The sequence below is a fragment of the Perissodus microlepis genome, chromosome 16, assembly GCF_051167445.1.
Source record: "Perissodus microlepis isolate ML-2025 ecotype Zambia chromosome 16, ASM5116744v1, whole genome shotgun sequence".
Taxonomy (NCBI): Eukaryota; Metazoa; Chordata; class Actinopteri; order Cichliformes; family Cichlidae; genus Perissodus; species Perissodus microlepis.
In genome coordinates, this window is record NC_140476.1 from 21261892 (window position 1) to 21288495 (window position 26604).

Consider the following 26604-nt stretch of genomic DNA (forward strand, 5'->3'; position numbering starts at 1 on the left):
GGAGAGCAGAATATGTTCTAAAAATTGGCAGATTTGAGATTCAGTGACTCCGTGAGAACATGGATCTGATGGAGCTTCAGTTTTAAGTTAAGTTGTTTACAGGCCTGGACTGTTGTGTCACACACAGATAGTCCATTTCAGACTTATGTTTGGCTTGGGTGAAAGTGCTGTCTGTACAGAATTCACAGAACACGGTGGTGTTAAGGCACAGTTGAAACCACGCTGACTTTTTATTAGAGAGCCGGCAGGTTAAAGAGGTTCTAATCTCATCTAAAAGAAACTGACATTTGCATTTTCACACCTCTGTTGGGCGAAGTCTAGAAATGTTCAGGGCTTCAGTGCATGCATTAAAACCAATTTAATAATATGGTGAAATGTCTCAGGACCCACTTTCTTTGCTCTTTTTAAAATAATGACTTAGGAAGAAGCAGTGTGCTTGTACATTTAAAAACATTTAAAAAACAACAAAGTCGTGCTTAGAACATTTCCAGAGACCTCTAAAATAATCACCGTTCCATTATATATCCTTTCGTTCCTCAGTGTGAGCAGTGATTGACCATTTCACATCACCAGACAAGGCGGGCCATACTTCAGCGACAGGAGCGTGAGTCATGTCTAACAGTTTTGGTTTGAACTGTTCTCTTAACTCAATTGTTCTGATTTTGGTGTACACAGTCTTGACCTTATGCTCTCAGATCGAGACCCTTTTCTTTTTAATTTTTCATTTTTATCCCTGATTAGTCCTTTTAATCTGCCTTGTACTCCGCTGCATCTTTCCACATTCATCTTAGTGCTTGTATTGTTAGTCCTTTCTTTTCTGATTCATAAAAAAGACCAAGTTAGAAAAAAAATGTACATTTTATTTTCCATTTGTGCAACAAATCTAAAGTCAGCTTGTCTTCTTTCACGCTCTGAGACACACACATGCACACACAGATGCACATGCACACTCATACACTTTCACTTTGCTGTAAGTTGGTGACATGAGTCCTTGGAAAGTGCAGTATTCAATTTGTAACTATTATGGAGACAAGGACGAAGTCCTTTATGTGAGCAGCCACAGAGAGAAAGTGGAAGCAGTCACTATAGCAACCGCCAGAAGAGTGCCCAACAAATCAACAAACAATGCGGTACAAGACTTTTCCAGGGGAGCCATTTAATGCAAAGCCTTGAATCATACAAAGTTGTCCTCTTAAGTTTCTGAAACCTGTCTTGGAGTGTCTGTGGGTATCTAAGCCCCAAGTACTTGGTAAAAACCTTGTGTTTTTCTCCGCACTTGTGCTTCAAGGCCAACTTGGCTGAATGTGCCAAAGTACTGTCTTCTTGGGTCATGGCAACCTCAGGATTTCATCTGTGTGATCAGCCTTCAGGAAGTGCTTACTGCCACTAAAGCACAAAACAATACTTACTTATTAAAAGCATTTTGTGTTTTTAAGTAATCTGGACCCGCTAACAAAGCTCAAATTTAGTATTTTGTGATGGACGCAGAACTTCTTTGTTTGTGAGTGCGATGCATCCAAGGCTGACGTTTAAGACAAACTGCAATTGTCTTTTTAGGGAAATTGTCTACCGGACTCAGCAGTGTGGGTGGTATTGTTTTCAGTGAAATAATTCACTGTTTTGAGCTCTATGACAGGTGTTATATGATTTTGTCAGTGTGATAGCATCTCTGTGCATGAAATGATGAAATGTCATAGATGTGCAGTCGAGAACAAAATTTAAAGTGGGTGTGGTTTGACCTACAAGTACAAATCATCAGTGCTGCGAGTACGCCTAAAGGGTTCCTGGCCTCTTTGCTTTATGCCTCTGTACTGCATTCTTCTTAGTTTTTAATATATTACTCCCCATATTAAGTATCTTTATCTGATGTACGAACGTGCAATATTATTGAAGATGGATGTGGTGCATGAGCTCAGTGGTGTCGAGCTGGTATGATCCCATCTGGAGATTTATGAAAGTTAGCCACTTAGTTTAATGGCACTTCCTTTTGTCCTCCCTCCCTCTGTAATTCCTGCAAGTGGATTTCACTTTCCCATGGCCCCTGTCTGAGTAAATATCTTCTGTGGTTCTGACCTTGCTCTAAATTTCACCACCAGAAACAAAACTGTGCCGTGGCTGAAGCTGCCTGACTCGAGCTGTGTGCGTGTCACAGCGGCGAGTTTCAGAAAGTGCAGATCAATTGCGCGTTTTGTATGCACATGCACACACAAACTACTGATCTGCTTTTATTTGAGAGCAGACCATTCGCTGGCAGAAGCGACTCAGAGAAGAGAACGGTGGTGTTTTCTTTGCCGAGGTGCGAAAAGACACTCGTGCAGTTTTTGATAAACGTTACTTGAACTCAGAGGAGTCTTGACTTAAAGCCACAAACAACGCAACCCCCTCTCACAAAACAGAATGCTATGTTTTGTAAGAAGTCCCATCCCATCCTTTAAGTAGTGTGATGCGACCGTGAGAGGGCCTCCCCATGCTGAGCTAAGTCAGACTGGGCTGGGAACCAGCAGGCACCGTGCCAGAGAACAAGTCTGCCTCATATCAAAAAGAAAAACTAACAACCTTCAGCCTGAGAAACCAAAAGTCTCTGCACATTTCATTAATGCATTATCAACGCGTTACCCTTGAGTTTCCTCCTGAAGTTAAGAACCTGAAAGTTTTCATTAAACTGAACTATTGCTTTTTTCCCCCTACCCTTTCAGCAACAGCCATTTAAAGTTTTACACTTGCCAGTCTCTGCACATTAGTTGTGCAGCCCGATCCATTTGTTTCAGATTTCCTAGCTCGCAGGAAATGATAGAGACTTGTAATGCAGATAAATGTTTTCAACTGTTGCAGTATTAAACCCCAACTGTTGTCATCTAAACTGACATCTTGCATTAATTCATCTGGTGTTTAGATGCAAAGGTGGTACATACGTGTCTATGAGATGACATGCATCAGTCATTATTTAGGGGATAGGGTGGCATGTTTGGCATCAGTTTTCAGATCTTCATCCAATTTTAAATAAAGCATCAACTTGTTGTGGTGGTGGGAGGCCAGTTAGGTGAAAGATATTTAAGAAATATTTAAGATTGACTAAATTTACCCTGGGAAGGATGGTTAAGTGGAGAGTTACCTAAAGACACCTTGTCCAAATCTGATAAACAAACAATAGACGAAAAGGAGGCCTGAAAAAGATCGACCGAGCGCTGCAGCTGTCTTTTCAACTCTGTGCTTTTGCAACAAGACATAATGTAATCTCTCCTTGAGACGGGAGGATTTTTATAACCTGCGCTGGCTGGGCCTTGAGCAGGAGAAGAGACAGGCTGAGTGAAGGCTGTTTATCCCGCTGTGTCCTTGATATAAACATGTGAAAAATTTCTGTGGTTCTTCTTTCTGCTAAATCAATACAAAGACATTCGGCCTCTGAACAATGTTGTAGCACTACAGAAAAAAAAGTTTTTCATCCTGTCTCTCTTTTCATAACTGTGTCCTTCAATGCAACAGAGCAAGGGACACTGAGGTCCTGCTTACTGCAATTTCACGAATGTAACCATGTACTCAATGTCATCCTTTCACCAAACCAAAGACAACCTTTTGTTAAGACCCTCATTTTTTAAGCATGCGAGGGTATTTGGGACGTGGCCAGGGCAGAGATGCTCAGACCTTCTACAAAACAAACTGAGATTAGAACCTTTGCTCCAAACTTTTGCATTAGTCACCCACAGTTCTGCTCATCCTGACATCTTTTGCTTGCTTTCTGTCTGGTTAAACTCCTCTGTAATCAGCTCTGATTTCCCCAGAGGGATTTTCCTCTCCCTCTTTCAGGTAGCAGCCAACCCTAACTTGTGATCCCTCCCAGGAGCAATTAAGATAAACCTCTAATTCATCTGCTTTATCCCAACTTGTCCTTCTTAGTTTCTCATTCACTGACTTCCACCGCCCCCTCTCCCCACCACCTCCCAAATACCTCCTTCAGTGACAGAAGCAAGGAGAGCACTGAGTCATGACATCATAATTCACCAGCTCCAGTTTTCACGGTTAAATCAATATCAGCGTGTCCGAGTCAAGGTTGGAGGCTGGCCTTCGCGCCTCAGCTCTTCCTACTTCTTTCTCATAGAAAATCATATAAATTGTCCCTAAAATAATTAAGCCTTCAGATCCCTCCCTGGACTATTTTTTCTTTTACTGGCTTCTGTCCGATGACTGCTCAGAGAGTCAAGGTAATGCTGAGAATAAAGCTGGTCTCTGGCGCCTTCTCCACTTTTCTTTCTCTCTTGCTCTCTTCCTCTGCTTTTTGGTTTCTTTCACACAATTTATAAAGAAGTCTCTTTGATTAAGCACGGCTGTCGGGTTTTTATAACGAACAAACATGATTTCTGAACAGTTTGATAAACCGAGCGAGCAGACGGAAATGTTACATTTCCTGTTTTATCTGAGCCATGGTTAACCTTTCACAGGTGAGCAACAGAGATGAAAGCTGCTACTGTCCGACGTGTTTACTTGCAAATAAATCAATAAAAATAAATAAGAAATAATAATAAAAAATAATTTACACCGGTGTGTCTTGAATATGTAAGGGCTGTGAAAAGGTAAGTGTGGGAAATAGGAGAGGGGTGGAGAGAGGGGCGGTGTTTGAGAAGGGAGGGGTGTGGGGGTGTGTGTGTGTGTGTGTGTGTGTGTGTGTGTGTGTGTGTGTGTGTGTTCAGGGGGTCTGAACAATCTCTCAAAGCGCGGGGACAGACGGGAGCTAATATAAACGCTCTGCCCTTCACTCGGGGCTATCAGGGGCTAAGAAAACAGGGCTACCTCTGTCACTGACCTCAGGCGCTTCAAAGAAGCAGCGGGACGCGCTGAGCTCCTGCCGGCGGTCATGGCCACGCTGGAGGGCTGCCGCTGTCGGGGTGCCAGCGGCCGAAAAAACAGCAGCAGCAGCAGCATTCTCTACAGCATTCTGAAGAGTGATGACCGCCTGGTGACCGCCGAGGAGCAACAGCAGCATCCCCAACAGCACACGCTGCAGCACTTGTTCCAGAAGCCCCCCTCTTTCGCTTCTGCCTCTTTGCAGGAGGTCCGACAGCAGGCTTGCTCTTGCGGCTCGTCTCGGCGCCGGGGCGTCCTCCGCTCCCCGCAGGTGACCTGCAAAGCGGCGTCCGCGGTCCTGGTGAAGACGCTGCGCTTCGTGAAAAACGTCCCCTGTTTTCGCGAGCTGCCCGAGGACGACCAGCTCGTGCTGATCCGGAGCGGCTGGGCGCCTCTGCTCGTGCTGGGACTCGCACAAGACCGGGTGGACTTTGAGACCACGGAGACCGTGGAGCCGAGCATGCTGCAGCGCATCCTCACGGGCTGTCCGGACAGGCAGAGCGAGGCTGTGGGCGGCCAGAACAGGGGGGCACCCGGGGTCTCTGTTGTGGACATCGAAGCGATCAAAGCCTTCCTAAAGAAGTGCTGGAGTGTAGATATAAGCACGAAGGAATATGCGTACCTTAAGGGAGCCGTGCTCTTCAACCCAGGTGGGTCAGGGCTTTTGATAGCAGAGCATCAGTTTTTAAGCACAGGTGCCACGCTCACGAGTGGAAGCTTTCACACAGACTACATGATACCGTTTGATTTATTAATTGATGGGTAAAAGTTTGTTTTATTTCAGCATGACTGCTCTGATGTTTACACTTTACCTAACTACTTCTCTGCGTTGTAACATTTTTTTTATCAACTTTTCACTTCCCCCCATCTTTCCCCACCTCTAGATCTGGAGGGTTTGCGCTGTCTGCACTACATCCAGTCGCTGCGTCGAGAGGCGCACCAGGCTCTAAACGAGCACGTCAGGCTGATCCATCGCGAGGATACGACGCGGTTCGCCAAACTGCTCATAGCTCTGTCCATGCTGAGGGCCATCAGCCCGCCAGTGGTCGCTCAGCTCTTCTTCAGACCCGTCATAGGGACTGTCAACATCGAAGAGGTCCTCATGGAGATGTTCTACGGGAAGTAGGTCACGGGTCCATAGTGGACTGAGATGAATTCAGCAGGTTCAGCTGTCAGACTGAAATGCTCAAAGATTTTATTGGTTGGCAGGTGAGGACGACGTGTGGGACTCAATTAATTAAAGACAAATGTATTTGGGAAATCTTCAGTGACTGTGAAATGACCAACACAAGCAAGTGTGAGTGTGCATGTGAGAATGAGCGGCACAGAGAAAGAAAGAGAGAATGTGCTGAGGGAAGACTATGTCATAATAGAGGAAAAATATAAAGCAGCTCATGTAATTCATAACTTATTTGTTTTTATATAAAATATTTTTCTATAATAATAATGATAATAAAAAAAAACCTAAAAAACAAACTACTATGTATGTGAGTGATAATTGCTCCGTCATTGCTGACACATTTTCCTCTGTGAAATCAGCCCTGGACAAACTCTTACGAAGGAAGATAATGTGTCTCATGCAGGACACACGCAGAAAGTACTTAAGAAATCTGACACACGTCGCCTCGAAAAATATGAGTCACACTGATTGATGTCAACTACAGTTCAGTCACATCAACTACAGATTATCTTCAGAAGGTCAGGGCTTGGTTTAGCAGCTATTCACTGTCCAGTGAAGGAGGTAAGTTGTGGAGTATAAACACAGATGCAGGACTTCTGAATTCAGGTGAAATGCCCTGTTAGGCCACCAGAGTGCAACAGTATACAACGTGTAGCGATTGTGCAAGTCACATGGATCAACTTCCCCTGTCATGCACACAGAAAGGGGCAAAAGTGGTTGAGGAAAAGGACCTCAGGTAATGTTCCTGTTCCTCGTAGTCTGGCCATCGCAGTGTGGGAACAGTGCGGTAAGGTATCAACTTGCTCGCTGGAGAAAAAAAATAATCTCCCTGTAACCAACAGAACAAAAGCTCCTAGAGACGCCGCATAAAATACACCTATGGTTTAAACCAGACCTCTGTAATGAGACACTACTGAGTGAATGTTCATCTCAGACAATGGCACAAGGACTTACTGCTGTTACACCATAGCCACACGATGTTACGAAGCTCAGTCCCTGAACATCTCATCTAGCAGCTATAATACGTCATCACTGTTCAGAGGTCAGATGGCCTGAGCCTGCACTTGGCCTCGCTTTGTGGCAGCACCAATAAAATAACCCGGCCAGATTGTTAGCATTTTATATTATACCCAAACAATGGTGGTAGAAGTTCTCACACACTTTAATTAAGGAGCAAGTAGCACACATTAAAGAAATACTTCAAGTAATGGTCCTGCATTATACACACATCAGAAGTAAAATGGCATATGATCGGATAATTATCGGATAAAAAACGATTACATTTGTGTCACAATGTTGCATCAACATGGAGCAGATTTTACGTTTCATATACTGCGGGGATATTAGTCTACAATAATATATCACAATGTGGTCAGATTTATTTAATGTGAATTGATTATAACACTCATTAGTAAATCACAACGATATTAATTGGCAGAAAATTGAACTACTCAAATAAAGCACTTAGGTACGTGTGTAAAAGTGCTTAGCTGCTTTCCACCGTGATTCCCAAACGAGAAAGGAAAGAAAGAGATGAAAACAGACGTAAAGCTTCTTCGTTGGGAGTAAAATTGGAGAAGATTTCTCATCTCGGTCACCGAAGTATGAAAGGACCTCCTGTTTCTGGGTACACCTTAAAAAATGGGGCGCAACAACATGGGAGGTGACTGTGTGTGTGAGTGTGTGCGTTTGGCTGTCTCCGAGGTGAGAGCAGAGAGAGGAGAAAGTGCAGGACGAGCTACCTTATTAAAAAGCCACAAAGCAGGGGGCTTTCGGCGAGAGGCAACATTGTTAAATTACGGCTCTTGGAAAGAACAAAAAGTTATGAGTCACATTTCTGAAACTTCTAGACTATAATGCTGTATCGGGAGCTCTCCAGTCACCAGCCTCGTAGTCTTATAATAAACGCATGCGTTTAAATCAACATATTTACTGTTCTGTCGAACAAGGACGCAAACAGTGAATCACTAAAAGTTGATCAAATTGAATTTTCAGTCAAATTGCTTCCCTTCTCTGGCTCCACATCAAAAACTCTCTGAAAAGATGTTTTCGAGATCAGTAGACCTTTCAATGGTGCCCTAAAGCAGAAAAAGCAGTGTCTCTGTGCTTAATTTGTTGCTATTAATTTCATGCAAGCAGAACAGCAAAGCACTAAAGGGAGGAGGTGATGCCAATAATAAAGGCTGGCACAGAAAACTTGAGATACTGATGAAATAGCTCACATACCTCCTGGTGGACAGATAAGGCATTGCAAAGAGTAAAATGGCAAGAAAAAAACAAAACCATGCACGTGAAGGTGTATTTACACACACACACACACACACACACACACGGAAACGGCCTTGCACATGTGCTCATGTGGACTTTGAAGCCATCCCGTCTATCTCCTCTGCCTTTTTCCTTCTCATCGGGGCCTATTTTCTCTCCAATTAAGCCTGTAATTGCTCTGGGTAATAAAGAGTCTATTAATCCTGTGTCTGCTAATAAAACCACACTGGTTTGGCAGGAGGCTGCTTTTCTTGTAGCTGACAATATGTTGTGGGTGTTTGCCCGAGTTGGCATCACTTATTACAAAAAGAATACAACCAACGCAAATTCCACCATTTGAGACCCTTTTCTTTCTGTCTTTCTTTCTTTTTAAATTGGTACGGTGTTACAGTTTCTCTTGGTGTTTGCATAGTCTGAAAGCAGCACTCCCCAGCACCACCACCACCGCCCTTGTCTCCAGCAAAAATGTCCACAGGCTGAATTTTATAAACACTGTCTTTAGCTTCATTTCTTCATCATTCTACCTTCTACTCAGTCTTTTCCTGCTTTTTTTTCTTCCTCTGCCCCAGTTTCTGTGTTTTCTCCTGGGGTTGGCAGACATCAGTAAATCTGCTTTCTGTCTCTGTGTTTACCAGTGTTCAGACACCCGTTGTAGGTAGTGTGTATCCCCAGGAGATGGCACTGTTTGTCAGCACTCACCCACCAAAGTGCAGGCAAATGTCAGGCGTCAACTGAAAGTGCCTGGCCTTAAGCCAAGCTGTTTCTTATATCAGCACCTTTTTTTTTGTTAAAGGTTTATCTTCACTTGGCATTTCTGGCTCTATCTGAAAGGTAGTGAACATCAGGAGAGAGCAAGGGGGAGAGCATGCAGCAAACTTATTCAGGTAGCTTTAAACCAGAGAATTTCATGGTGCTTGTTTTAGACACCGTTTGATTTCCATCGTTACCTGTATGTTTGTATGTCACACTTCTCTCAAATGGCCAACTAAGCTAGTTCACACTTACAGAGTTCAAGTCACTGAAGTTGTTTGTTTTTGTTTTACTTTGCCACCAGGGGGGATTTGTGACAGAACGATAGCAGTGAGGTTAAAAAGGGAAGGTTTGCAACATGGCAGCGAGGCCTGTTATGACGTATAGCTTGGTGATGGTGGTGCTGACAGACAGGAGACTGAGCTGGAGGTTGAAGAGTTGAAGATGCTCAGATGCTTCTTTAGTAGTGGAAAGGATTAGAAATGAGTACATCAGAGGGAAAGCTCAGGTCGAGTGTTTTGGAGACAAAGTTAAAGGTGCAAGACTGAGATGGTCTGAACATGTACAGAGGAGGGATAATGGTTATACTGGACAAAGGATGTTGAAGATGGAGCTGCCACGAATGAGTGAAAAGAAGAAGATCACAGAGAGAGATTCATGGATGTAGTGTAGGAGCACATGCGGAGGGTTGGTGTGACAGAGGCGAATGCTAGGGAGGGAAACATGGAGGCAGATGATCCGATGTGGCGACCCTATGAGGCACAGCTGAAAGAAGAAGAAGAAAAAGAGCTGCTCATTTCAGTTTAATTTTTATTCTTTTAAAAAATAATTTCGTTTTTATTAGTTTCAGTGTTTTTATTGTCTCAGTGGTTCTTTGTTTTGTTTTTTAGTACGGATAAGTATTTGTCAGAGGCAAGTTTTTAAAAAGTTCAGACTAGAAGTTATGATACAAAAAGTTTTTGTTTTGCATGAACTGATGAGCTGACATGTTTTTCCACACCTATTTTCAGTGTTTTGTTTAGTTCTAGTTAAATTCCATGATTTGCATTCATGCTATCTAATACCAGAACATCTCCTTTAAACAGTCTGCTTATCTGCCTTTCTCCTTTCTTCACTGCACTGACATTTTGCTGCAAGAAAGAATAATTATCAGTGTAATTACGTAACGTGTTTCTTGACAGGATGAGGAAATAGAGGACAGAGGAATATGATTAGATCTGGCATATTTCTGGACACAACTATACCATAGGGTCAAGAAACGTGCCCGTCTCTTCTCTTAGAGGGCAAATGTAGTTGCAATGATTGTACACACATGGACACCACCTTCCAATGAGTCTAGTATTACAGCATTTCGGTGTTATCCACCAGAAAGAGCAGCTGGATCATAGACTGTATAGAAAGATCTTTATAACGTCTATGAACTGGACGTTCAAGGCACAGTTTGTTTAAAGACTTATTTCAACAGTACTAAAACACTTGTTCATTTACCCTGTGCCAGATTTCCCAGGGCTGATCACTGATTCAAATGTCCTGTTTCACATCTGGTGGATGTAGCTGACTCTAGCCATTACAAAATCATGTGGTAATGAAAAAAAAAAAGAAAAAAGGTTATTCTGAATATAAGAGCGTAATCAGGTGTGTTATGAATTACTGCTGGTTCAACTTGGACACAAAAGGAAAACATCGAAAGGAAATCAATGTTTTTAATGTGCAGTGAGAAAGTAAGGGCAACTGATCATGATTGTGTTTCTATAAAGATAGACATTTCTTTCCAAGTGAAAATTGTGTTTATATATTTATATAAATATCTATATTATATATAGAATACATATCTATTTGCTATGCATACTCAAAAATCACACCTTCAAATATATGTAAAAAGTCTTTCAAAACACAAAAGGAATTCTTTTCTTTCCTTAAACATGAACTATCCATATGAACCAAATGAATTATCAGGATGGGAATAATACTGTTATTTTTTTTAAACCAAAACATTGAAAATGCTTTACCTTTGAATCTAGAAGAGCAGAGGACATTTTTTTGTCATGTGGGATTCAAAAGCCACCTTAATCTCTTTAACAAACCAGGAGCCACACCGAAGGGCACAAAACCAGCATAACACTTATACACAAATCCTCTTTCTATGGAAGATGAAATGCAAATAAGTATGACATCTCAAGCAAACTCTTTTCAGTTATAAAAATAGAATTCTTTTTAAAATAATCTACAGATTTCTTTTTAAGGTGAGGCATTTCACTATCACTCTAAAACAGCAAGGCTGTTTGTTTCAATAGAAAATATGAAGCTTTAGAGAGAGATCTGCCAGTCTATCTGCTTGGAGAGGACGAGCGCTGCTCCCCAACCACTCCTCCTTTTCAGTCCCACGAGACGATATATTTTTGCCAGCTTCTCCTTCTTTTTGCATATTCTATATATATTTTTTTTTTTTAAAAGAGAGAGTTTCCTTTTAAACTAGATACACCTTTTACAGGTAAACGAAAACAAGTTTTAGCTCCTCAAAGCTCCTGAAATGTCCAGGCGTTTCCCAAAGTTCGAAAAAAAAAAAGTTCTCTTTAAACAACACAAAGATTTTTAAACAAACAAACAAAGAAACACAACAGCGCACGCACATGTCATAGTGGCTTTCCTATCGAGCGTGTTACAAAATAAGAAAGAAAAAAGAAAAAGAGACAAAAAAAGAGAAAAGGATTAAAAATATACAACTCTTTATGACAAGTTAAAGCAAAAGTCCTACATTAGAGAAGGCAACAAACATGATTGAATAAAATAAACAAAAGAACAAAACAGGAAAACACTGATGCTACAAATAAATTGAAATATATGTACAGACCCTGTTTTCCTTTTGCTTGTATGGATGCAATTTCTTGTATGTGTGTATGTGTGTGTGTGTATTCGTTCCTGTGAATAATTGCCATAGTGTGTTGGTTCTTCACCATGGAGTCCTTGTGAGTCCATTTCTCACTAGTTAATGAAACAGTGTGTTCGCATTATCCCCTGTAGTTCCACATAGAAAACATCCTCTGGAAACGAGGTGCAGTTCGACTGAACAACAAGACAAACCACGTCCAGGAACCTGCTTTACCTCCATGACTAGCTGCCGGAGCCATACGGATCCAAATGCTTTTTGCCGTAATCACAACCTCGAACTGTGTTCCTCAGAACTGCCAGACTGTAACCTCGTCATGTCTGACGTTGACCGATCTTCCTAAAGCTGGCGCCGAGTCTGCTTGCCATTACCAGATGACGCTGGAGATGCTGGTTTCCCTGGGCAGCAGAGGGAGCATGGCGTTGTTGGCGTGCCCCTCCTCCAGACTGTGCTCTCGGCTCTTCCCGGGTGGCCTCTGTCCGTTCAGCAGTGTCAGTGGGATGTTGCAGTAGGTGTGCTGGTTTCCCAGAGATGAGAGAGGTGGCAAGGTCCCTCCTGGGGGCATGTCGTACTCGTAACTGCGGTAGTAGTGTTTCTGCCTCATGGTGGTGTGGTAGGTGCTGTGGAACGAGGAGCGCAGCTCTGGGTGGGCGGTGGCCATGGCCGTGGAAGTGGCCGCTGCCATGGACATGGCAGAAACAGTCTGCAGCTCTCCGAATGGGCCCTGCTCGCTGACGTCTAGTGCCGCCTCATGCGTGAGCATGGGCTCCGTGCGTCTGAAGGGCATCTCATACTGCAGCTGCTTCCAGAACTTGGAGTTGAGCTTGTTGCTCTTGGTTCCACGCCATTTGATGACAGTAAGGGTCTTAATGGTGTGTTTAAGCGCCTCCACTTCCTGGTAGTTCATGATTCCGCGCAACTCGGCACATTCGATCAGGATGACTTTGATCTCACCCGTCACCAGCATGTTGCGCAGTCGCGTCTCCAGCTCAAAGATGCTCCAGCCTCGCCGCACTACGTAGTTGGGTGTCATAACTATGATGAGGCGTTTGCTCTGGTCTACACAGCGGGCCACGTCCTCTATGTAGGCTGCGGGAAAGAAGCGGTAAGGAAAGAGAAGAGCAAAAATTTATGTGACACAAGTGTGGCAAAACATTGCAGTGAGCATTGTTTTCACCTAATGAGAACAGGGCCACAACACAGTGATGGATGAACACACAGACAGCATCAGACACAAAACACAAGACAGTGACAGGTATCTGGTCTACTAACACCCGTTTAATATGGAGCTTTAAGTGTGCACAAAGGTGCAGCATATAAATTAACATTTTATGCACATAGAGCAGATCCATATGGCTCTAACTGCAAACCAGTGATTGATAAAGCTGCACACTCTATAGGATTAGGGCTGAGCTCGCTATTGAATCGGGCCTGATGTTTCAGATCACACAATGGTGCCACTCTAAGCATGAAAGCAGCTGATGCAAGAGGAAAAGACCGAAGGCGAGTACCTCTAAAGAGCCGCGTGTCATCCTGGTAATGCTCATTGGTGAGACCTAAACATAAACATTTTAACATTCAGGTCACAGGCAGAACACATTACAGACACAGAAACATGCTCAACACTGTCAGAAGCGTGGCTGCGTCCCCTCTCAGTCATCTTTTTATTTCACATACGATTAATCACATACCATGTTTCTCTGATTGGACATTCATCTGCAATGATTTTACTTGGCAGTGGTGCTGGCGGCAATTTTCTTTTGATTAAAGGATAGAAGCGGCTCAGTCAGCAGGGCTCAGAGCCTTCACACATTACCCACTGATGTTTAATTCTGTCTGGACCAGCTAGGACGTGTTTGCGTTTTATCTTTCTCACATGAAGCCTACAGTAGAAACACACAGCATTGCTACTAACTAGAGCACACTGTGTACCACTGGCAAAGACAGACTGCTAAACAGAGTTAGCACACATGAGAATATGTTCAGACAGAATTTTCATGGATTTATTAATACATGGATAAAAACCAGCGAGGATGATAAATTTGTTCAATATATCGGCTCCCGGTACACACCGCATACTGTATTCCCATATCTGTAGTACACAGTATGGGAACAGCTAGTGAGAAATGCTATGATCTAGTGCTTTAATCCAGAGAGGTTTGAGACGATACAAGAAAAAAAGGGTTCTTGTTGACAGTATTGCATTGAATACTGCATTTCCCTCCTCTTCCCTTATTTTAACTTTGAAATATTCATCTATTCATCACTTGTGAGCATCCTCTGCTTGATTCTGCCCTGACAGCACTGGACATTGAAACACAAGACAGTGACGGTGGAAAAACAATGGTGAAAACAAACAACACAGACAAAACAGACTGTGACAATCTATGTATATGTATATGTATACATGTACCCTGCTTCTAAAGAAATTAACAATCTCCAATAATGGTAATTTAGTTTAAATGAAAAGACAGAACATCAACCAAATTCCAGAAAAAAGACATTATATAAAAGTCACAGATTGAAAGAAGTATTTGATGCCCAAGCAAAACATGACTTGAGACTCTGTAGAGAAAGCCTCGTTGGTAAGCACCAGAGAGATGTGGGATGGATATTGGCCCACTCCTCTTTATAGAAACTTTAAATCCTTTATGTCTGTGAAGGTTCTCAGTCATCCAGGTCATCGTAGCCAAAGGAGCTTGCAAAGAAAAGCATCTGGGCTTCTTTAAGTTGCTTGAAGACGTTTCACCTCTCATCCGAGAAGCTTCTTCAGTTCAAACCCTGGCTGATTGGGACCCACACCCAGTTTCACACCTTGGCTCAGGCGATTAGAGGATCATCAGGGGGTCCTTTTGTCCCTCTGTGGGGGGATACTCCCACTAGGTTTAAATCTGGGACTCTCCACCATTTGACCTTAGAACTGAAGAAGCTTCTCGGATGAGAGGTGAAACGTCTTCAAGCAACTCAAAGAAGTCTAGACGCTTTTCTTTGCAAGCTCCTTTGACTTTAAATCCTTTACATTTCTTGGCTGCTGCTTGGCAACTCTAAGCTTCAGCTCCCTCCACAGTTTGTTTATAGGTCTGGAGATTGGCTAGGCCTCTCCGTGACCTTAATGTGCTTCTTCTTTAGATCCGTTGTTGCCTTGGTGGCATGTTTTGGGTCATTCTCATGCTGGAAGACCCATCCATGACCCACCTTCAGTGTTCTGACTGAGCAGGGAAACAGCCTGAAAGTATAATATTTCCACTTCAGTGGAGGATGGTGATTCTTTGGTTATACTCAGTATTTCTCTTCCTCCAAACACGGCGGGTTGAGTTGATACCAAAGAGCTTGATTTAGGTTTCATTTGACCACAGCACTTTCATGCATGCCTTCTCTGAATTATTTAGTTGCTCACTAGCAAACTTAAGATGGGCCTGTAGATGTGCCTTGTTAAACAGTGGGAACTCTTGTTGTGTGCTATCAATGATGTTCTTGGTGACTTTGGTCCCAACTGCACCTCCCGTGTACTTTTGACCTGATCTATCACCTTTCTCATGATCATCCTCACCCAATGAGGGAAGATCTTGTATAGACTGAGGTTGACACAAGGTTTTGTATTTCTTCCATTTCTGAATCACGCCAGCAGCTGTCACCTTGTCACCAAGATTCTTGCTGATGGTCTTGTCGTCCATTGTGGCCTTGTGCAGGTCTATAGGCTGCTCCCTGACATCCTTTAACAGCTGTTTGGTCTTACCTAATTTCTTGGTCTTCCCAAGAAATTGATTCTGTGCTTTATGCACATAATCGTTTGATATCACAAGTATCTGTAATTGATTGATTGTAATCTGTGTGCCATGTGGGCACACAGCCAGTCTGTGGGAGCCAGAATTCTAGCGTGTTGGTCTGGAATCAAATACTTATTTCGCTCATTGTCACTCAATATTTTAACGTCTTTCTCCATTAAAATGAGACTATCATAAAATTAGAGACTGGACATTTCTTTGTAAGTGAGCAAATTTACAAATTCAGTAGGGGATCAAATAATTATTTCCCCCAATATAGAATATATAGTAGAAACAAACAAACACCTATACAACTGTTTACAGTATGGCACAAACATTTCAAACGTGTGCAAGCATGCATACATACAAACACACACAGTCTTACTTCCTGATGGGATGAGGTCTCGATCTGGGATGAAGAGTTTGTAGCCATAATGTTTCTCCAGAACATCAGGGAGGATCTCCAAGGCAAAGCGCTCCTCTTCCCGGGTCTCCTGACTCCACTGGTCAGGGTCCACTTTGGTGTAAGACAAATATGCATCATAGTCTTTATTTTCTGAGGAACAGGAAGAAAGAGTGGAGAGTCAGTCATGAAATATGCAGACTAAATGCCATGGCATTTTCACTGAACACTGCACGCTTATTCTCTGATGAGGATTTTATTCCAAACAACTGACTTTACACATTTCTTGCAATTGCGTTGGCTAACTTCTACAATAGTTACAACTTTTAAAGCTACTTCTAAAACCAGAATTACACACTCCTTATTATAGTTTCAAAATAATAAAATAACGTTGGTTTTTCTTACACTTATTGGCTCTATCCATAAACATTCACATTCAGTGTCATGTGGTATCATGGTTATGGCAGTGCCATTTAACCCTTATGCACGGCACCTCAAATAGTTACCAGTTATTTTCATCCAAACAGAATATGCATCAGAAATTTCTGCAAATTTATAGACAAAAGGCACAAAAGTAAAATGCTGAAAGTCGGAAGTTATATCTTTTGTGTAATTCTTATACAGTGTTTAACACAATTATTAGACCACCTGCCATAAAAACAGGAAAACACAAATATTTTAGAAATTTGTCAAAAACTTTTTGAAAGCTAGAAACTACTGAATTTACTGAACTGACCATATAACCACTAAAACATTTTTTTTCTGTTCCGGAATACATGTAATTAACTTAATCAATAAATAATAATAATGTGATTTATTATTTTTTAAATTTTTTTTTGTAAAACAGCGAATGTGAAGATTCATAGGTAACATTAATTATAAAACTGAAAAATAGAATTTTGATTAAAATGCTTGTTCATGCTGGAGGATTTAACATTATAGAAACATAACTTTTTTGATGATTACCAATACTGGTAACTTAGGGCAGCTGTGGGAAAAAAACTTGCACTTAATGGTATTTTAATAAATTTGTTAAGCACTGTAGTATGTTGTAGAACTGTAAACACGGGTAATACAGTCTATAGTCTAATATGAAACTATAGTGTAACTTTCTACAGGACACATGATTGTGCTTTGCTGTGTCAGTTTATTTTCTGTTCGGTACTTTGTTTTCTATAAAAAACTGTTAAATTTTATAATTTGCCTACATAGATTTCCTTCCAGTGAGTCACAAGATTGTTCATGAAGTGAGCTACTTATGATCAAGGAGAAGGCCTTTCTTGCAAATGCTGTTCCCAATAAGTGTCTCCGGTACGCAGTCAAATTCTTCCACACCAAACTCAGAAAACCATTTCTTTTATTGTCTATTGTATGTATTTTTTGCTTATCATTCTTGTTTGGAAAAGAGAAGACCACTTTTCTACTGGTGTCAAATTGATTTGGCCATGTAGTGTATACAAGAAATAAATTGTGGTAGATACAAAAATACCCAAAACAATGCAGAAGCAATACTCTCTTCCCACCTCAAAATGATTTCCCAGAAGACAGTGGGAAGAACTGAGAAGGTAGAAAATAGATAACAGGGAAAAGAACAGTGCTGGTGACATATTCGCTAAGTCCTAGTCATTATGCTCTGTGGAAACCGGAATGTGGGCCAGTCAGAAAGTGAGGAAGGACTGCTTCAGAAACTCTTTTGAGGAGCATGCGCAGCTTTGAAACTTACTGGAAGGGCCATGGCTGTGCTCGATAGGATCCAAACATCAAACAAAGCTTTCAAATTAGCAACCAACCTCGCAAATTAACCACCTAGCAAAGTTGGAAAAATCAAAAACAGCTTATAGCAGCGCTCCCTGACGGCATGACTTAATCATGCTGAAGTTTGAGTCTACAGTCTTGGGCGTAATGGATAATTTATGCTACTGTAGAAACAATCCGGTAACTTCTGTCTTTCCAGAATTCTTGAAAAGAGAGCAAAAATGCAAAACACAGAGGAATCATACTGGGACACAAACAGACAAATCCTTAAGTGAAGTACAAGTTAACTATGTTCTGTAAAGAAAGCAGAAAGTTGCTTTCCAATTTGAGGATTGTTACGCTCCTATTTGTTGCTCAGAGACAGTGCTTCGAGCCTGCCTTGTTGCTGTGTATCACTATCTGGCAGCAGAGAGTGGGCTTCATTCCATGACATACTGAGATTGATCTCTTTTTAAATGGGCAACAAATTGAAAAACTGTCTCCTCCTTTCCCGGTAAAGTCACTGCACCATGCACCTCTTTACCAACAGCAGCGGAAATGCCATCACTGAGATAGCACTGGGGTAAACATCTGTAACTACTAGTGAGCAGTGTTGGGAAGGTTACTTTTAAAATGTATTCCAGTACAGATTACAGAATACATGCCCCAAAATGTATTCTGTAACGTATTCCGTTACGTTACTCAATGACAGTAACGTATTCTGAATACTTTGGATTACTTAATATATTGACCCTGTGCACGAGAAAATGCTAACTTCCTGGTTTGAGACCGGATGTGGGGTTGTACATTTCCGGTAGCTTTACTTTGCGGTCAATCGCTACTGCGAAGATATACTCCAAAGTCATGTCCAAACATCGAAAACGGAAAGATCGCGTTAAGTTACAAAGAGCAGAAGGTGGGAACACTCACCACTGTTGTGTCATAAAAAATCTAATGATCAATTTTGACGTTTAAAGAGTTTAGATCGATCAGTTGTTTACATCACTCAACACAAGCAGAACTGCATTACTGCATGCAGAACACACATCATCCACATTCAGAAGCACATCTATGTATAGTGACTGGTCTTATGATTTAAACAGGCAAATGTTCAGCATTCAAACTACAGGTGAAGAATAGTAAAACCGGATGTTTCCCCGTTATGTCGATATCAGCTAGTCAAGTACACACCTACATAGCATGTTAACAAACCGTGAAAAAAAGCCACACAAAAAATGAATGATTGCTGGTAATGGTTTCTATACATTAGTATTTACGAAGGGTATGTTGTGACTTACCTTCAAAATTACAGCGGTCCCTCACTATAATGCGGTTCACCTTTCACCTCGCTGTTTCGCGGATGTTTTAGTGCAAGTTTGCATGCTTTTTTTACATCACATTGTGTCCTGCTCCTGATCGCTGCAGACGATCTCCTCCATGCCGTCTCTCCTGTACAGTACAGAATCGCTGCATCGATCGCTAGCAGTGTGACTCTGAAGTGCAGTACTGTATGTCCATGATGTCCACGAAACATTTTGCACCGTCAAAAAATAAAATTGGCTACTTGATTTCACCTATCGCTGGTTATTTTTAGAACATAACACCGTGATAAACGAGGGACAGCTGAGAAATATAACATTTGAATCCCTTTTCTCTTTTGCTCTGAGGCGCGGGGAAAAAATATCGACAAGTCAATGAACATAATTTACAGATATATTGGGTAAATGCCCAAGACATCTATAGAAATGTAAATCGCCGCTTGATTCATTCATTTGCTTAACTTGTTTTGGACCGTAAACAGGGCGCGAATAGGACACCGGAAACAAAGCTCCCCACAGGAGTTTCCGCACCGGAAGTAGCATATGCTAACGTGCACATAGTCAATTATCATGCTTTTTACAACTACGTGAATGTACTATTGCTGTGTGATTTATTACTATTACTGAAGGTCCGCGGCTCCGAACCGTAGTAAAGGGACCTCTGACTAATACGGCGGGGTCCGTGTCGGGCTCGTAGCCGAAAAATAGCTTTACTTTGTTGTGTGGGTCAACTTTTCTTGCAAGAGACAGAGAGAGGCGTTGAAAGGCTGCTCCAACGGAACTTATTGTTTTCGGAGGAAAACCCGAACACAGTGTACAGTCGAGTCTTAATAGCTTACTTACAACTGGGCTCGTCAGGCACTCTTCTTGGCTGCAGTGGTTATTATTATATTTACATGCTTCCAGCTCCCGTTTTTGCTCGATGACTGCTCGTACTTTTCCGCTATCCTTTTTCTCCCTCCTCTTGCTCACAGACACATAACGTGTATGGCAGTCCATTCTCCCAGCAGCACGGACTACACTGCCCATGAAGCTACATTCTTTAGAGCTATGCTTGTAGCATTCTGCCTGTTAGCTTAGCACAACAACAACAACAACAACAAAAAGGCGCTCTCTCACCCAGGAAACACACAGTCGCAGAGAGAGAGAGAGCGAGCAACGCCCTGTAACCATGGCAACCGTAACGCTGCCGCCTGGAACAACAGAACATCACAGCTGTCAAACAAAACCCAAACAGTCCTGACCAATGACTGTATAAAACATGGACGACGCGACAGCTCCCCAAAAGTGAAGCCAAAACGTCTCTATCGCCCCCTGGTGTCTGGCTGCAGTATAGGTCATAAACCCCGCCTCCTCCATGTTAGCGGATGGGACTGGGGTCAGACTAAAATAAATTTCTTCTCCTCAGATAATTTTTTTCCAAAGATTCTTTCTTTTGTTATCAATAGTTCTCATCACGCTGATTGATGTCCAAGGGGTCTCCTCTCCCATAAGTTTGATTCTAATTCCTACCGCGGTGATGTTAAATTGGGGTGAAACGTCATCATAACAGCTTTGACTGGCAGCTGCAGTCACGGAGAAACTTGCGTATCTCTGTTCGGGAATAGCAGATAGAGCGTAGGCTCTGAGAGGAGGGCCAGCGTTTACGCTACGAAAACACGACCGAGTGTTTTAACCTGACAGCCTGAGGTGTTCTTCAGTAAACTGGACTACCCGACAGAAGGACCCGAGGCCCCGCTGCACTTTTTCGGTAAGTTAAACGTGTTTGTAAGCTAATCCGTAACTACCGTCCTTAGCTCGGTCCTGAGACCTAGCTAGCTAAGATGAGGACTCGGCTGTCAGGGTTCGTTTAGCTAACCCGTGCAGGTGAATGAATTTACCCTGACTAAAGAAATCAAGAGAAACGCTCCGGGCTACTCACTAATTACTGTTACTGTACTTTTATAACAAGTATTATACTGTAAAAGCAACAGGCTGCACTCTGCTTCAGCTCCTGTGCAGAGCTGATTAAATATGTGCAAAGCTGATTAAATATGTGCAAACAACAGCATGTTTTCAGTCTCTTGCCACATCAATAAAGACAGTAACTTAAAAAAAAAAAAAAGCTTGTACCTTGTAGCTCCTCATTAATCAGGAACTATGGATTAAAGTACTGTAGTGTACTGTAATACTGAAAAAAAATGTAAGAGAACAACTTCAGATCCTGAGTGTGTGAGGACAGAAGAATCAGCTTTATTTCAATTTTGAGGGATAAAATTTGTTTGAGTTTGATGGTTCTGTTCTCTTTGTGATTACAGGAGCTGCCCTCAGATTCAGACCTCAGCACCACCCAGTGACAGCAGACAGATCATCCAACATGTTCATATGTTAACTGCAAAATGAACTGATGAAAACAGTACAAAGGTTAACGTACCACATGTGCTGCAGTGAAAGCTGCAGCTGTTTTATTGATAAAGTTAAACACAAAAAAACAAAAGGATTAATCACCCCTGTAACAGTGTCACTATATATCAGCATTAACAGGACCTCAGTTTGTATCTCAGACCTGCACAGCTTCCGTTTTAAACACTTGATGTACTCAGCTGCATGAAGAGCACGTTTGAGTTTCTCTAACACAATTACATAAAACCTGATGAAAGTCAAAGGTCGTCACTTGTATGTTGAACTACAAACTTGTCATCTGGAATTCTTTCAGTTTTTTGCACATAGTGGGTTATTTACCATAAAGTGATGCAGAGTTATTCATACCAGAGAGGATCATATTTTTTTAAATATATAACTTTCTACAGGACTGAATATAATATCTTTATGTAAAAGTCCGGAGCCTCTGGGGAGTATCCGAGTATTTATAACATTACACAAACCAAAGGTCTCCATCACAGTGTTCATGAAATGCTGGGTTTATCCATCTTCTGGGGCGGGCCTACAGAGGAGCTCTGAAGATTTCCCTGTGAGGGAGCTGCTGGTGAAGATCATGAGTCCTGCTTGATCAATGTGATGAGCTTCAGTGTTCCTGGTGTTTCTTAAATGAAGCCTCTCTCAGTGGGTCAACAGAACTTCTGGCACAGGACAGCTGTGATGAAAGAAAGGGAAGTTTCTCCAAACCTCTGGACCCAGAAACCCAGCTTGGTCCTGATGGTCTCCCTCACTAGTTTCTCTCCAGGGTGAATGTAGCTGTTATACATAATATGGATTATTATTAAATGAAAAGAACACATTAGACTACATTACTGAAACGTTCTGCTGCTGTTTTTAAAGTTTCCATGTTACCAGGCTGTAGACTAGAGATTTAAACAGTTTTAGATCCATTACACTCACAGTCTTATGTTAAAATCTCAAAGGACAGCGTTATATTTTTGATATTAACAGTAACTCTGGGCCTCTGTGGAGTGTGCAGCTGATCTCATCGCTGTCTAAAAATGGATAAAAAAAACATAAGTGTTAAAGACTATTAAGAGTAGCAGGTGTGTAGCATCGCTAACTAGCTAGCAACAAGCCTCCAACACAGTGCGTATGCTAGCGGCTAATGTAGCAAACGAATTAACAACAGAGCGATTTTAGAACTATAAGATGATAAGCTGTGTGTCTTTTTTTATAACAGTGACATGGTTGTATTTACCTTAATTAAACGAGTCGTCAGTCGCGGTAAACCAGCAAAAAACTCGAACCACAGGTGCTACGTAAAAAGTGTAGGGGGGCGTGTTTGCGGTCACGTCCAGCGGGTATGTGGGCGGGAGTGTTACACAGTCGCTCCACCTCAAGTCACTACTGCGCAGACTCTGGCTCCAAATTTGCAAGATGGCAGCCTCCACAAGCGGGATATTTTGGCTTCATTTTTGCACAATGGTAGGAGGCGGTGTCGCGTCGTCCATCTTTTATACAGTCATTGGTCCTGACCCACCACAATATGAAACAGGAAAGTACCGCAGTGTAATCCATTTATTTCAACAAAGTAACTGTATTCTAAATACCACCTTTTTAAACGGTAACTGTAACGGAATACAGTTACTCATATTTTGTATTTTAAATACGTAACGGCGGTACATGTATTCCGTTACTCCCCAACACTGCTAGTGAGTAGTTACTTTTAAACAAAATAGTACGTTCATTGGATCTATGAATACAAGCCCGCAAAGGCACATACAGAGTCATCACGGCTTGCTTGATATTGAGTTTTTGGATAAAAAAAGTCCTGGTGAAAAAAGTGTGAAGAAGATAATGGTTAAAAGGCCAAAAGACATTTTTTTTTAGACGCATTCTTCTGTCTTTACCTCCGTCTACATCTTCACTGCCAAAGTGCCTCCTGTAGAAAAGCATCAGCTCAATCTTGTAGCATTTGTAGAGTGAGATGAGAAAGATGAGTAGCAGCAGGATTGCTCCCAGCCCTCCTGCCAGCTCCACAGTGTACATGAGCTCTGCTGAAGACAACACATACAGACAAGAAAATAAGCAAAACTGCTGAGACAGTCATGGTTAAAACGCCAGTTACAGTTTTGTCTGGCCACTTACAGTCACTGCAAATAGATAAACATCCCCACACCTCTAAGGTTTTACTTATTGGGACAAAATAAAAAAAATATCTAGTCCCTACCAGGTCTAACAAAAACACATGAAATATTACACTGAGTCATTTTTTAATCAATAGAAACTAAGACAAACCCCAGAAAGAGTGTGTAAGTACACCACATAATTCAATAGTTTGTTGAAATACCTTTAGCTGCAATAACTTGAAGTAATCATTTTCTGTATGACTTCATCAATTTCTTACATCACTGTAGAGGAATTTGGGCCCTTTCTTCTTTCCAACATTGCTCTAGTTTATTGAGGTCTGCAGGCATTTGTTGATGTTCAGATCTCCAATGGTTTCTCCACAACATATTCAGCCAGTTTGAGGTTTGGACATTGACTAAGCCATTCCAACACTTTGATTATTTTCTTTTTCAGCCATCCTGTTGTAGATTTGCTGCTGTGCTTGGGGCCATTGTTCTGATGTAAAACCCAGTTTGGGCCAAGCGTTAGCTATCGGACACATTGCTTTACATTGGACTCTAGAATACTTTGGTACAGTGGCTTGCAAAAGTATTCGGCCCCCTTGAACTTTTCCACATTTTGTCACATTACAGCCACAAACATGAATCAATTTTATTGGAATTCCACGTGAAAGACCAACACAAAGTGGTGTACACGTGAGAAGTGGAATGAAAATCATACATGATTCCAAACATTTTTTACAAATAAATAACTGCAAAGTGGGGTGTGTGTAATTATTCAGTCCCCTGAGTCAATACTTTGTAGAACCACCTTTTGCTGCAATTACAGCTGCCAGTCTTTTAGGGTATGTCTCTACCAGCTTTGCACATCTAGATACTGAAATCCTTCCCCATTCTTCTTTGCAAAACAGCTCCAGCTCAGTCAGATTAGATGGACAGCGTTTGTGAACAGCAGTTTTCAGATCTTGCCACAGATTCTCGATTGGATTGGAAGGTGAACCTCCGCTCCAGTCTCAAGTTTTTTGCAGACTCCAAGAGGTTTTCTTCCAAGATTGCCCTGTATTTGGCTCCATCCATCTTCCCATCAACTCTGACCAGCTTTCCTGTCCCTGCTGAAGAGAAGCACCCCCAGAGCATGATGCTGCCACCACCATATTTGACAGTGGGGATGGTGTGTTCAGAGTGATGTGCAGTGTTAGTTTCCCGCCACACATAGCGTTTTGCATTTTGGCCAAAAAGTTCCATTTTGGTCTCATCTGCCCAGAGCACCTTCTTCCACATGTTTGCTGTGTCCCCCACATGGCTTGTGGCAAACTGCAAATGGGACTTCTTATGGTTTTCTGTTAGCAATGGCTTTCTTTTTGCCACTCTTCCATAAAGGCCAACTTTGTGCAGTGCACGACTAATAGTTGTCCTATCGTTAGATTCCCCCACCTGAGCTGTAGATCTCTGCAGCTCGTCCAGAGTCACCATGGGCCTCTTGACTGCATTTCTGATCAGTGCTCTCCTTGTTCGGCCTGTGACTTTAGGTGGGCGGCCTTGTCTTGGTAGGTTTACAGTTGTGCCATACTCCTTCCATTTCTGAATGATCGCTTGAACAGTGCTCCGTGGGATGTTCAAGGCTTGGGAAATCTTTTTGTAGCCTAAGCCTGCTTTAAATTTCTCAATAACTTTATCCCTGACCTGTCTGCTGTGTTCTTTGGACTTCATGGTGTTGTTGCTCCCAATATTCTCTTAGACAACCTCTGAGGCCGTCCCAGAGCAGCTGTATTTGTACTGACATTAGATTACACACAGGTGCACTCTATTTAGTCATTAGCACTCATCAGGCAATGTTTATGGGTAACTGACTGCACTCAGACCAAAGGGGGCTGAATAATTACGAACACCCCACTTTTCAGTTATTTATTTGTAAAAAATGTTTGGCATCATGTATGATTTTCGTTCCACTTCTCAAGTGTACACCACTTTGTATTGGTCTTTCACGTGGAATTCCAATAAAATTGATTCATGTTTGTGGCTGTAATGTGACAAAATGTGGGAAAGTTCAAGGGGGCCGAATACTTTTGCAAGCCACTATATACAGAGGAGTTCATAGGCAAGTCAAAGACTGCACGGTGTCCAGGTCCTGTGCCTGCAAACGAAACTCAAATCATCACTCCTCCACCACCATGGCTGAAAGTTGGTATGAAGTTTTTGCTAATATGCTCTGTTTTTAATTAAGCTACATTGCATTATGGCCAAACATCACCACTCCAAAGGACATTGCTCTAGAAGTCTTGTGGTTCATTCAAATGCAAATTTGCAAATCTCAACCATGCTACCAGATTATTATTATCCTGGTATTTTTTTTAAACTAGCCATAGATATTCAGTCTATCACTAATTGTATTGTATTGAACTTGGCCTGTAGAGCCCGAACTGTCACTTTTGGGTGTTTATTTGCACATTCTGAACTTAAATTTGCTGGTATATTCACTCCTAAGAAGGAATGGGAACTGTCGTCCCAGTTTTCCAATACTCTTTCTGTAGGATGATGGAAATCAAAGTATTTGTAAATAAATTACTAATTCTTCCCAATTGCTTCTCTAAGATCATTGCTGAAAAATTTCTCCTTGTCAGTGTGTTAAAACACACCTAAATGCTCCATACCTGCAAATAGTCAAAAACATATGCTTTTATAGAGGTGGTCAGACCTGCTGATTATCAGTTAATTAGCTGCATTTGATTAGCAGCACCTCTTACCCTCTTAATTGTTGTGGAAGCAGTAGGGTGTACTCAGTTTTTCACACACCGATTCTACAACTTGGCTAATTTATTTCTTAAATAAATAATGACACAGTGTACTACGTCATGTGTTGTTGCTCATCTGAGTTTGTGTTGCCAGATTTTTAAGGACTAGATTATTTTTATTATGTCCTGATGTGTCAAACTTTAGAAAAAAAAGTGTTTGCTTTCTTTTTACCCACAC

At 41.8% G+C, this 26604-nt stretch overlaps 2 protein-coding genes and 1 long non-coding RNA gene across 9 annotated transcripts in view; 1 reads left to right on the forward strand and 2 right to left on the reverse strand.

Moving 5' to 3' along the window:
- Positions 1–2290: 2290 nt before the first annotated feature.
- Positions 2291–6709, forward strand: LOC146370872 (nuclear receptor subfamily 0 group B member 1-like). The gene is made up of 2 exons (XM_084954866.1): positions 2291–5489; positions 5724–6709. The coding sequence occupies exons 1-2, from the start codon at positions 4850–4852 to the stop codon at positions 5963–5965; spliced, it is 882 nt and encodes a 293-aa protein (XP_084810992.1). The 5' UTR covers positions 2291–4849; the 3' UTR covers positions 5966–6709.
- Positions 6710–10722: 4013 nt separating this feature from the next.
- Positions 10723–26604, reverse strand: part of il1rapl1a (interleukin 1 receptor accessory protein-like 1a) — a 184522-nt gene continuing 168640 nt past the window's right edge. For 4 of the 7 annotated variants that reach the window (XM_084954857.1, XM_084954856.1, XM_084954855.1 and 1 more), the window contains 4 exons: positions 23416–23562; positions 16074–16244; positions 13436–13480; positions 10723–13013 (listed from right to left, as the gene is read on the reverse strand). In XM_084954857.1, the coding sequence (XP_084810983.1) occupies positions 12292–13013; positions 13436–13480; positions 16074–16244; positions 23416–23562 (1085 nt within the window). In that variant the 3' untranslated portion in view covers positions 10723–12291. The remainder of the gene's footprint in view (positions 13014–13435; positions 13481–16073; positions 16245–23415; positions 23563–26604) is intronic. The other 3 variants (XM_084954858.1, XM_084954860.1, XM_084954859.1) reach the window with 3 other exon arrangements.
- LOC146370874 (uncharacterized) lies at positions 21355–23409 on the reverse strand. Its single transcript, XR_014802911.1, has 2 exons — positions 22764–23409; positions 21355–22318 (listed from the first exon to the last, which is right to left on the reverse strand). It is a non-coding gene; the product is annotated as an uncharacterized LOC146370874 (long non-coding RNA).

What these genes read in the sequence shown, in the direction of transcription:
- LOC146370872 (XM_084954866.1), top strand. Translation starts at nt 4,850, where the DNA reads ATGGCCACGCTGGAGGGCTGCCGCTGTCGGGGTGCCAGCGGCCGAAAA. An exon ending in AGCCGTGCTCTTCAACCCAG is followed by an intron (nt 5,490 to 5,723) that starts GTGGGTCAGGGC and finishes CCCCACCTCTAG; the next exon opens with ATCTGGAGGGTTTGCGCTGT.